Here is a 12,706-nt window from a genome sequence, read left to right as displayed (position 1 = left end):
CTTTTACTAATTTAAAGCGTGGGAGACATCATTTGCCTAAGGCAAGAACTGTTCAGGTTATGATTTACTAGGAGGCAGGGAAAGAAAGTGGGAAGAATTTACCGTGGAAGAAATCAAATTTTAGTGAAAATGAAACATTTTTGAAAGCATAGAGATGACTACTAGCTCTATGTCCTACTGTTCACTGGAATAGGAGCCAGACCAGTTGCAGCCACAGACTGCTCACACTTACCTTCAGTGCATGTTTAATAACATAATAATAGTTACCATTTGGCTGTTGGACACTTACTGTGTATCAGGCACTGTGCCAGGTACTTCTGTGTTCATTATCTTTGGTAATCCTCAGGATTAACTCCCACTATTTTACAAGTTCAGAACTGTTTATTCCAGTCCCAGAGTGAGGCAGTGGCAGAGTCCAGGTCTAAACCCAGATCTGCTGTCTCCACGGCCGGTGCTCATCCCACACATCACAGCTCTCCACAGTGAAGACAGAATAACTGAGAAACTGCTAGTGAGAAATTAGGCAAAGGACGCTGCTGCATTCATCAGTCTCCCTGAGTAAATACTGTGATTGCCTGCAGGTGCCTGACACCCGAGTTCCCTTGGTGAGATGACAAAGCATAAAAACACTGAGTTGCACCATTTATAAGAAACATAAATGTGGTTTGGGGTTTTTTTTTTTCAGTATAGAAGGCAGAGTTTAATCCTGAAATATTATTGATGATCCGAGATGTTGCCAACAAGAATGAAGCTATAGCACAAAATTTATCATAAGCGTGAGTCTTTAAAAGAACATTTTAACTTACAGGATTTTTCCCAATATACAGTAATTTAGACTCATTGTAAAAAAAAAAATTTTTTAATTATGGAAGAATAGAAAGGGTAAAAATTAAAATTGTCCATAATCTCACCACTCTATAATAAGGATTTTTAACATTTTTGTGTTTTACCTTCTTAGCTCTTATTTTCATATACTTTTACATATTCTCTTCAATATTGTTCTATTTCATTTCATATATTTATATAAATATCTACTTATAGATACTTATATTTTTATATTTACATGGTTATTTTATGTGTATAATTATCTTTATTTTGTATACCTACTCTGTATATGCATATAAATTTTTTTGACATTTAGCTGGTTGTATAATTTTGTATTCTTTTTCTCCACTTTTTAATTTTTTATATTTTCTAGTTTTATTGAGAAATAATTGACATACATTACTGTATGTTTAAGGTGCACAGCATGATGGTTTGATTTACATGTATTGTGAAATGATTACCACAATAGCTTCAGCTAACATCCATCTTCTCATATAGATACAATTTTAAAAAAAGAAAGGAAAAATTTTTCTTCTTGTGATGTGAACTCTTAGAATTTACTCTTGGAACAAGTTTGCTGTGTATCCAACAGCAGTGTTAGCCGTAGTCTTCCCCACTTATTTTTAGGGACTGCATAATATTTCCCTAGTATGGAGGTACCATAATGTATTTGCCCAGATCTCTGTGTTGGAAATTTCAGCTGCTTCTAAGTTTGTTTTTACAGACAGAACAGCATCTGTTTTTATGCATTTTTGACTAAAACTGTTATTTCCTCAAAATAGGTTCCTAGAAGTAGAATTGCTGTGTCTAATACCAAGAAACTACAGCTACAACTTAGAATTGGAGCACTTACCATGCACTAGATGTTGTTTTAAGTGCTTTACTTACATAAAATTATTAATCTCATAACTCTGAGGTAGGTTCTCTTATTTTCCCTGCTCATAGACAAGGAAACCTGAAACACATAGGGGTGAGGTAATACACCCAAAGTTATAGAGTAAGAACATTTTGAAGACTTGATATTATTGCCAATAGTTTTTAAAGTTGCTGGTTTTTAAGAAAATAGATTATGTTGAGCATTTGGCAACAGCCTTATCAATAGAGGAGCTACCTTTCAGTCTCTCTCCTGTTATTCTCTAAGTCATCCCTACTTTGGAAAGTTTATTGAGTTTTCTAATGTGCTAATTAAAATTATCAGGGGCAAATTCATTTAACTAATCCTGGTTGCTCAGGGAAATGGCTTTTACGCTCAAGGAATTTGACTTAATTACCAGGCAAATAGTGAACTTTTATCTTCAAACGGTTACCGTCTGTGGAACTGCTGCCCAGTCTAGGCTCTGCCTCTTTCTGTGGCTCCCTGTTTTGGCTTCATCTTCAGTTGAGTTCTGTCATTGTTTCCCAAATAGACTCGGCTGCATCACAGTCCACTAGGAGTCTTTGAGAAATCTGTAGTCCTGGGTCACACTCTGGAGAAACTTTAAAATTTTTTTATTTTACTTAAATATATATACATAGAGTTTTGTTTTGTTTTTTATCACAGAGTCCAAAAAGGTTATAACAAAAAATAGCAGTTTGTTCCATACTTCTCAGACTCACTGAAAGAGGCTGCCAATTTCAACTGCTTTGACTATTTCTTCCAATACCTCTGTAATTCTAAAACTATTTACTGTTCTTTGTGGACTTATCAATTTTAATTACTGTTGATTTCTGTTATAGATTAGAAATTAGCTCTCTTAGACCTTACTGTCACTACCTCACCTCCCCTGCCTCCACCTTCCCTGTATAATTATATCACAAGGTAACATTATGATGATGAGCCAAAATTCTGTGATTTTTTTCGTTCTTTCTTACATGAGTTTTACATTTTTCCCCTACCATCGGATTTCTCAGATCACCATCATTCTGAACTCATGAATGTATCAGATTATCTGTATTTTTTTTTTCTTGGAGTGTGCCCTTCCAGAACTTTCTAAACTCTTCTTCCAGTCTAAATTGTTGTACTGCTATTGCACTAGGACTTTTCTTCACAGGTTTTCCTATATTGCATCCCCACCTCACCCTAATTCCATTTCCCAAGTCCTATGACTTCCTTTTTCTTGATCCAATCCCTTTTTTTGATGGTATCCAAACTCTAGTAGCTTCCTAAGAAAGGGTGCAAGGGAGCTAAATTTTTGAGTTCCTGAAACTATCTTTATTCTGCCCCTTTTTTCCTAGAGTGTTGCTTTGGCTGGTGTAGAATTCTAGGTTAATAGTAATTTTCTCTCAGTACTTTGAAGGCATTCCTCTGATGTCCTCCAGCTTCCAATGTTACTGTTGTAAAATCTAATGTGCCACTGTGTATAAACTGTTCCTCACCTCCTTCTAGATGCTTTTAGGATCTGTTCTTTATGCCCACCTTCTAAAATTTCACCGTGTTCTCCTTTTGGTCTTTATCATTCATTCTGCTGAGCACTTGGATAGGTCTTTAAATCTGGAGACTCATATCCTTCAGTTCTGGGAGATTTTCTCACATTATATTTTTGGACATTTGCCTTCCCTTCATTCTCTGCTCTCCCTGTACCCCTATCATTATTTGAGTATTCATTATGTGCCAGGCAGTGGAATAAACACATCCTACATGTCCCATTAATCCCTCAAGTAAGGAAAGTGCTATCAGTCATCTTCTATAGATGAGGAAACTGAGGTTCTAGGAGTTTAATCACCTTGCTTAAATTCCTCAAGCTAATATGTAGAAGATAGGGCATTCAAGTCCAGGTCTCCTCACCCACGCCTGTGCTTTAACCACTGCATAATGCCAGTCACTTTCCAGTTGCAAAAAAGGAGAGGGTTGATTCTCAAAAGACTTTCAATATAAGGAAGCTCAAGAAAGCAACCGCAGAATGATTATTCAAGATTCCAAAAAGTCTCCAGAGAACTCAGCGGAGCCAAACCAGTAGGTGCCAGATAGCAGATTTGAGCAAGCTTTAGGGAACAGTTGGTCTGCAAAGGGAGGGGAGCTATAAGGAGCTTAGGAAATCTTCCTTCGGTGAAGCAGTGTGGTTGGTGGTGTCGTTGAAAAAGCATAGAGACGATTCTAAGTTCAGATCCCGGACCTGGCGCTCACTAGCCGTGTGATGTCTATCTGTCAGATAGGAATGTAAATTGTACAGGGTTCTTACAAAGATTAACTGGGATAAAATAGGTTAAAGCATCAGTGTACAAGCAGACAACAAATGTTAACCCCCTTCCTTTTTAGAAAATATTCAAGACTACAAAGGAAATATCCATGTAGGGGGAAATAGGAGACATGCAAAGAAAGTACGTGGAGATGAGATACAAATAGGATGGTGAGGCGCCCTGCCAGGCTGGCTATGTGCCGACAAAGACTATGGTAGCAGCATGCATGCAGGTCATCCTGAGCACTCAACCGGAAGAGGCTGGATCACTGTGAATGAGAAGGGAGCTTTTCTCAAACTGTTTTCCTCTCAGCATTCCCTGACTTGATGGGATTATGCATCCTCAAGATGGCCCAAGGACATACTTGCTTCTTCTAGCCTTAAAGTGATTTGGTGCTTGAAACATAATTTTAGAGTCCATAAACTGAAAGGGTGTATGCCTTCTTTTTCACTCGTGCGCGCCTCCGCTCCGTGTGTGTGTGAGTGTGTGTGCACGCATGCGCTTGTGCATGAGCGCGAGCTGTGGTGCAGCTTCTCACGGGCAATTCTTTTGCAGTTAGCTCTGAGGGCAGCTCCATCCTATGAAGATTTTGTGGCTGCATTAACCATTAAGGAAGGCGACCACCAGAAAGCAGCTTTCAGTGTTGGGATGCAGAGGGACCTCAGCCTTTACCTCCCCGCCATGGAAAAGCAGCTGGCGATACTGGACACTTTATATGAGGTCCACGGACTGGAGTCTGACGAGGTGGTATGATGTCTGCAGGGCAGCGCCGCCTCCTAACTTCAGGGAATAAAGTTCGCTAAAGTGTTGTGTTGCCCTACTTAATTTCCAGCAGCAGCTTCAGTCCTCTCCAATTCCTTACTTGGAGGGATGGAGAGGAGGAGGCAAAGCCTAGTGCTTTTATGTATAATTTTTTAAATGCATATATGTTTTGTGTGTTTAAAAATCAAGGTGCTATACATTCAGTTCAAAAGGCCTCCTGGAAACCAAATCATAGCTGTTACACAGATGTGAACGGCGAGTTATAAGAGCAGATTTGACAAATGAATTTGTTAGTATTGTGTTTTGCTTTTAGTTTTAATGGGCCACCCAAACCCAAGCTGAAAATGAGCAATTTTTTAATCAAGGACTGTAACTCATAGCCAGTGTTTCAATCAATTTAGAATTAGACTAAAAATTTAGAGGGAACTCAGCCCCTTTGTTGAAGCTATTGAAAGGTAGAGTTTGCTATTCCTAGACCTCCTGCAAAGAATCCTCTTCTCTGTGGCTCTGTGGGCCAGAAGAGCCTGTGTAGTCAGTGTGTCCGGGGCGTTGGTGTGACCAAGCAGTGCCATCCCTGTTTACGGGCCAGGAGACTGGCTCTGAAGAGATGAGTAGTGTGTCCTAGCCCCGAGCTGGAGGACAGTACGGGAGGGGTGGGACAGGTCATCTGAGGTGACCCCTGTGCAGTGCACACCCTTTGCCAGCCTGCTTTCCTCGGCATCATCTCAGTTGGACATCAGAGCAAAACCGTGACATTCAGGGACTATTATTAAACTTCAAAAGTAAGGTTTAAAGGTCGAGGGATTTGCTCAGTCACACAGCCACTAAATAGAAGAACCATGTGATTTCCATGTGTGATCTGGATCACCTCTGCATCAAAATCACATGGAGTGCTTGTTTGAAAAGCAAATTCCCAGGCCTTACCTTGACCCGAAGAATCAGAATTGTGGGATTGGGACTCAGGATAATAAACCTTGAATTTGAATAAACTTCCCAAGTTATTCTTTTGCACACAGGGTTGAAGAGCTACGAGAGTAAATTCTAGTTTACAGAATTCCCAGTCTTCTGCATGAACTAAATGATGTGTCCTTTTTTTCAAAGAGGAAGAGGCTGTCGTTGAAATGAAGTAGTTAAAGGGAGAGTGAGAAATGGAGCAAGTTTACTCAGCAGGTTTCTTAATTGAGCCAGCAGGCCTTCAGGGACCACGGTTCTGAATGTGCTCTCTGGTCAATCTTGGCTTTATCACCAATGGTGCAGAGTAAGCTAAACGCAGCTGCTTATCTATCTCAGAAGCTCTGGGACTGTGTCACAGTTTAAAGGTGGGATTTAAGCCTTTCACAAAACAACCTTGTGTAGGCGTTCTCCTGAAGAGTGTGACGCCAGGACTGTGGCCCTGGTCTCTCAGTAGGCCAGGCTGCCAAGAGTGGGCGGCGGGGAGAGGCCATGGGTGCCTTCCCTGTCAGGGGCTACTCGCTTAAAGTAGCTGGAAGGGAAGTTCCCCAGGTAGAAGGTGAGTTCCTTTGAGAGGCACAGGTGATGCTGTCCCGAGGGCAAAGAGAACCCTCTCCTTAGGTGAGAGATTAATGTAGGGAGGGGTATTGATTTTTTTTGTCTGTCTTTAAACAAATGGGCATTTATGTAGCACATATTAACGAAGCAGATCCTGTGCTCAGTAAGGACTTCTGGAAAATGCTTAAACTTTAGAAAAGCAACATCAACTATTTTAAGGCTAGGGAGAAAAAGGGTGCTAAAGTGATGTTGATTCTTTTGTATCTTAGCACTTGCTGTTAGCAGCCGCTAAGGTGTGTATGTTGTCTTCTCCCATTCCCACGAGTAATTAGTGAGGACCTCCTTCTCTGGCTAGTGTGAACATGATGGCCGGACTAGGGGATAACGTCGACTTCCTGCCTTTACAGAGCCTCCTAAAAGGGAAAAAGAAAAAGCCACCAGCCTTTGCTTTACCTTGAATGAATGCGCATTAGACACTGCGCCCTTGGGTGGGGGTGCTACCAGGAGATTGCAGTGTTGTGAAGCGTGACCGTTCCGAGCAAATGCTGGTGCTCCCCGTCACCTCAGGAGAACTGGTACGGCCTCTGGGAGAGAGGTGGGCACACTGAAAATACCTCAGATTTTCCACCGAGGCTTTGAATATACACAAAAGGAAAGCTGCTCGGCATGGCCACTTCGCGTTTCTATAGGTACTGCCTTGGTGTATATGACCCAGTTTTCTGGGAAAGAAGGGTTTCATATTATCTGGGATCTTTGGGAACCCAGATCAGAGTAGCTTGTGTAACTTGAATAAGTTGCATTACCTACTCAACACTTTTCCAACCCTACAGAAAGGGGGTAATGTTTTTTGATAGGTATTTTCCTCCCTGGAGCATACTAGGTTTACCTAAGATGCATAAAGCTCTGGAAATTGAACTTCATATTAGATGACAAATTCAACTTGACCTGACGCTTGGCACAGTCAGAGCTTCCTCCTGGACCTGCAGTATTTGCTTCTCCATTTTATTTAAAGGCCTAATGTGTGCTAATTGGCATTTACTATCTAAGACGAGGACAAAGAGAAAAGATAAGGCTTTCTCTCCATAATCCTCTAAGATTCCTGGGACCTCTAAGCTTTCTTTCTCTGACAATGAGAGGAGATGGGAAAACGCTAGTATGTTTGTTGGTTGCTCATACGTTTTTAGGATTCCCTTTCTTGAGTAACCTTTAGAGAGATCCTGAAGGAAAAGAAAAGGTAATGTGTCTTCTAAGTATCATTAGAAGCTAATAAGTAGCATTTGGACGACTTCTTATAAGGCACTTCCGTGCACATAATTTCATCATGTCTGCACTTCTCCCCACAGCAGAAGCCAGCCCTTACGCTTAGGAGGGATTAATGTATATTTGTCTAACTGAACAAAATCCTTTCAATGATGGCAAATTTTTTTTGTCCTTGAAAGCAAATTTGATTCATTGTAGCTAATCTTGACAAAAATGTTAAGTTAGAGGGATACCTTTTGGGGAAGAACCACCTTGTGACTATGAGGTAGAAATGATTTTCTCATCACCTCTTGATCCAGCTCCTCAGGTAGTTCCAGAACTGGGGCTCTTGGAATGTTGAGAACATCAGCCCCCAGGGAATTGACTTTGAAAGGCAGCGTCTGTTAGAATGTGTAAGTAGTGGCTTCAGGTGCCTTGTCATCATTATTTGTGTGTCATTCTGAAAATAAATCCTCCCCAAATGTCATATTCCACAATGAGGGATATCCGAACTCCATAGTTCAGCCCTGCTTCTTCTCCCTCCTCTTCTGTTACTAATGATTGCGAACAGTGCCCCCATCAGAGCACCAAATCCATCCCCTTTCTTAGCTGTTCTGCTCCATTCCTCAGCAGCAGCTTCTAGCACATATGTGGAGCATCTGGCACAGACCTAGGCAGGGTCAGGTGCCCAGTCAGCGGGCACCTCTCTTCCCCTCCCCGACTGCAAGAGCTTCTTAAAGAACCGCTGTTCCCATGTGTAGCTGTAAAGCAGGTGACCACATGGTGTGTACCATCTAGGAAAGGTGATCTGTTATTAGATGAGTGCTGCTGGAAAGGTTTGCAGTCTTCTCTTTTTGATTAATTAATCAAAAGTTAATGCTTTCAACTTTATATTTTCGGAAAAGTGTTTTTAATTAAGAAAAATATGTGGTAGGGACCAGTAAATAAATTATACTCTTCTTTATTAAATTTGAAGTAAGTAAAAGAGCTGAAGGAAGAGGTATCTTATTAAGGAAACTTAATCTGATTGTGAAAGTCACATGTATGAAGAAATATCATGTAAGTCCGTAGGAAGAGTCAAAGGGTCGGGAGCAATACAAGACGATGTGATTTTGGAAACTTCCTGAAACAACACTTTTTATGTTTTTCTCTACTAAACGACCATGTCCTATAAGAAGTTGGTTACATGATGGTGCATTTCTGAATCATCGATGAAAATCAGTTGCTTCTGATATTAGTCATGGGTTTTATAACTCTTCAGCTTCCCTGCCCTTGTGTTTCATTTCTTTTTTTAAGGCGAACTATCAACCTTTAAAAAAATTTTCAGATTTAGAATTTATAAGTACAGTACATTTTAAGCCATTGTTCTGTTAGCTGAGCTAACGTGTTTGGTCTTGGAGGGGCTGACTTCCGTGCCGTTTGTGGTCTGGCGGACTCTATACATGAGCTTCAGTGTCTACGGCAACCCGTGTCCCTGTGACGTGCGTGCACATAGAGTGCTTTACTTAGAAACACACTCTGCTTCTGGGCGGCCCTTTGTGGTCTGCAGTTGCTTACTCAGGGGTTCATAAGAATGACAAAAATACCCACTAGCTGTCTAATAGTATTTTAAGACTGCTTATCTGTTACAAGGGTGTTAGGGTCCTTTCAGCAATTCCATGAACATACTGTTCACTAGACCTCCTCTGGAAATGTCCCCAGTCCTATCCTGGCGCAGGCAGTAGCCTGTGTACAGAAGCCATTTGCATGATATCTTGTTGCGCTGCTGCATCAGGGCACTTGGAAGCGATCCTCAGCGGTACGGTTGACGCAGGCATTGATCTTTCTTCTCCACTGTTTCTATATAGCTTTTCATTAAAAGGAAAAAACATACCACTACTCTGCAAAGCAAAAGTTTTCAAAATTCTTCGGTTACCCTTTTTAATCACTTCTTTTTCAGCGTGAACAAATGTTTTCAGCTAAGCTATGTGAGAACACAACAGATCTTGCTTGTTTTAAGCACTGTCCATTCTATTTTATATATTTTCAAGTGTGATCAGTATTTCTTCCCTGTATTTTATAAACAGAAACCACCCTGAAATGGTTGATACCCCTTGCAGAGCTGATCTCATCCACAGACTCCTGCGTATCTGTGTCTGTTTATAGGTGTATATGGAGTCAGTGGTGACAAGAAAGGTGATCTAGAAGTAATTCTGTTGCTTCCCAGAAGGCTAATGAGCCAGTCTCCTGGCATGTTTGATGCATGAATCCCTTTGTGTCATGACAACTTCACTAGAATGTCAGTAAACAGCCCAACTACCTCATATGAAATTGGCTGTGGACAATCTGTGTCAGATGAGACATGTGTTAAGGTTGATTTAACCTGGTTAATAGATTGGACAAAATGATGTCTCTATAAAGAAGAAAGATGTTAGACCAGATGCCAAAGGCTACAATGTACATAGATTTCCTTGGGTTGCTTTTTTAAGTCAGTGTTTAATTCTACCCCCAGTATTCTCATCTCCATTGTTTGTGATCTCATAGATCCATGCACTTTGAATATCTGTCACATGCAATCCTATGTTACCTGTTCTTGTCCTTCAGCATTTTGAATGAGCATCATAATGACAGTAGAAAGCAACAATAGAAAGCAAGTGTCCAGTGGTTTGTTGATTCCTTAATTTTAATGGACCTTTACTTATAATATAATGTGTTGGAGCCTTTAAGGATCAACTGATAAATGAGAATTTCATGTTTAGGTTTCATGTAAAACTCTGTCCAAGTTCTAACTCTGTATCTTGTGGGGAGGGGGAACAAGGGAGGGATTTACTTTTTTTGCAAAAATATTTGAAAACATCTGTCAGATTTTATATTCATTAGTTATAATAAACTTATTTTTAAAGTATTCTATCAAGTGCTTCTCTTAAAGATTGTGTGGGTTTTTGCTTAATGAATATGCCAGTAATAAGTATCATTTATGGAATACATACTATTTGCTCGGCATCATTCCAAGCTCTTTACAAATATTAATACACTTAGTCCTCCTAATCACTCTATGGGGCCGGTACTGTTATTAACCTCAAGTCACAGATGAGAAAACTGAGGCACAGATTGGGGAAGCCCCTTGTCTAAGGTCCCACAGCTGATGAGGAGTAGAGCCAGGCTACAAACTGAGGCAGCCTAGCTCCAAAATCTTTATAAAAAAACTATTTAAACCTAAACAAAACATAATTTTGAAACATCAAATGACCACTGTAATGGCATTGCCCCGGGTGTTCTAAGCACACTAGAAAGACCAGCTCCTGTCACAGGTGGCTGTGTTCTTTGGCCTGGTTTAATTCTGTTTTCAGAGAAACCACAAACGCAGAACAAGGAGATGAATTTGCTGTGCTTAACGTCTGAGTTGCTGTTTGGTTACCTTCAAAGCAGATACTTTTTTGCCTAAATCACTTGGTGCCGAAGTAGGGTTGAACTTGGTAGGTTTTCACTCTCTGATACTTGTTGGTGGATGTTAAGATGCCTGCAGATAGATAGATATGTGTGGCTGGTGGTGGGGTGCAACCCTGCCCACACGGCCTCCTCTCCAGCCACCTCTTTAAATACATGAGCTAGGCCAGTTAGAACTGGGACAGGGAGGGTTGAAGGAAGAGAGAGAAACCAGTGAAGTGTGGTAGGTGTTTGAGCAAAAGGGTCCTGTGGAGTCTGAGCTGGGGTGGCCATGTTGGGCCACGTGCAAGAGAAGGAAGAAGAGAAAGCCGGTGGGAAAGGAAAGGATGGTGCAGGCACACCGAGAAGCAAGGACGAGGAATTTTGTGTAGTTGCCACGCACCAGCAAACTTTCCTTGAAGGCTGGCTTTCCCTTTCCCACTTCTAGCTCCTGCCCTAGAATTCCTCCCCTTGAGAACCCTGTACCTTTACGGTAAGACCCTAACCTTTTTTGCTTACGCTGCTTTTAGCGGGCTTCTATTCCTTGAAACAATCCCTATGACAAGCATGTGTGTCTTTATTCCACACTGAGTATGGGCAAGTCCAGAAACACCCAAGTGATATACGTTGAAGAACCGCCACCACCGTCATTCTCACTGTGTAAAATGGAAATGCCTCTCCAGACCTGAAGTCAGTCTGTATGGGCTCTGCTTATTCTAACTTACGTGCAATTCCCCCAGAAAACCCCAGGGGCCTTTTTGTAATGGCTTTGTTCTTATAAATTGTAAGCATCAGTTCTCCCAGAGATGGCGGTATAAGGACTAGCTGACCATCTCCTGCCTTCCCCCATACCTACCTGGAGCAGTGTGCTCAGATATGCGTGTGTGAAGAGTCAATTGCTGTCCCTCAGCTCCGCCCTCTGCAGTAGTTGGAAACCATGAAAAGATAAGCTTCCTGGAGGATGAACCAAGGTGGGTTCAAAAGAGACCATGTTTGGACATCTGTCCTGATTTCTGGTGGGCAGGAGAGCAAAGTTGCCTTGTGCTAATGAGGGGCCAGCTGAGGAGAGGCAATGTCTACTGCTTCCTATTCTTCCAGAACCTGAGAATACTGGTACATTTTCTGTTTTATTACTATTCTACAAGAATGTGGATACACCTGGAATATGGAGTGTGGATAACCAGGTCACTCACCTGGGTTGTGGTCTTGGATCTCCAATCCAGACCCATCTGCCTCCTGATCATTGATCCTTAGATGTCCTACCTTCGTCTGAAACCCCAGTTCCAAACGTGGTTTCCCCATAAGCTTTGCCATCTAAGTCAGTGACATCACCGTTATTCTCATCTCTCAGGCAAGAAATTCAGACACCCTAAACTCCCTCACTTCTACGCGCTTTTCCCAGTTTGTTATGAAGGCCTGTCTCGGCCTGCGCACTCCCAGTGGTTACAGCCTTGATTTCTGAATTCTGTGCTTTTTCAGCCTGTCACTGTCTTTCTGAAAATCCTTGATGACTCCATGCCATGGTTCAGGTTACTTTACAGACTTGCATTGCCCTTTCCCCTTCCTGAAAACCCAGATTGAGTCTTCAGAAACTGCCCAGACGCAGTAAATCCCAGCCATCAATTTCACCTCTAAACACTTCCTGCACTTCTAAACAATACCACATAAATTAGAACTTGATGATGGGAAGTGTGACGACATGAGAACTGGACTAATTCTTTGGTGCATGTTTTGGTTATCAGTGTAGCCGCCTCCCTCACTAAACCATAAACTTCACTTTCTTCAAAATAGTGTGCCCAGCACCCACCAG

General features: G+C 41.5%; 1 protein-coding gene across 2 annotated transcripts in view; it reads left to right on the top strand.

The window, feature by feature from the left end:
- Positions 1–12,706, top strand: part of PLEKHA8 (pleckstrin homology domain containing A8) — a 114,467-nt gene that overhangs the window by 69,211 nt on the left and 32,550 nt on the right. The window contains exon 14 of one of the 2 annotated variants that reach the window (XM_024127171.3): positions 4,537–10,329. The exons of the other annotated variant lie outside the window; for it this stretch is intronic. Coding sequence (XP_023982939.1) covers positions 4,537–4,734 — 198 coding nt within the window. The 3' untranslated portion in view covers positions 4,735–10,329. Of the gene's footprint in view, positions 1–4,536; positions 10,330–12,706 lie in introns of those variants that run through there. 2 annotated transcript variants of the gene reach the window in all.

Source organism: Physeter macrocephalus, chromosome 5 (assembly GCF_002837175.3).
Source record: "Physeter macrocephalus isolate SW-GA chromosome 5, ASM283717v5, whole genome shotgun sequence".
Lineage (NCBI taxonomy): Eukaryota > Metazoa > Chordata > Mammalia > Artiodactyla > Physeteridae > Physeter > Physeter macrocephalus.
Note: the sequence above shows the minus strand (reverse complement) of the source record. Positions and strands in the feature narration are given on the sequence as shown.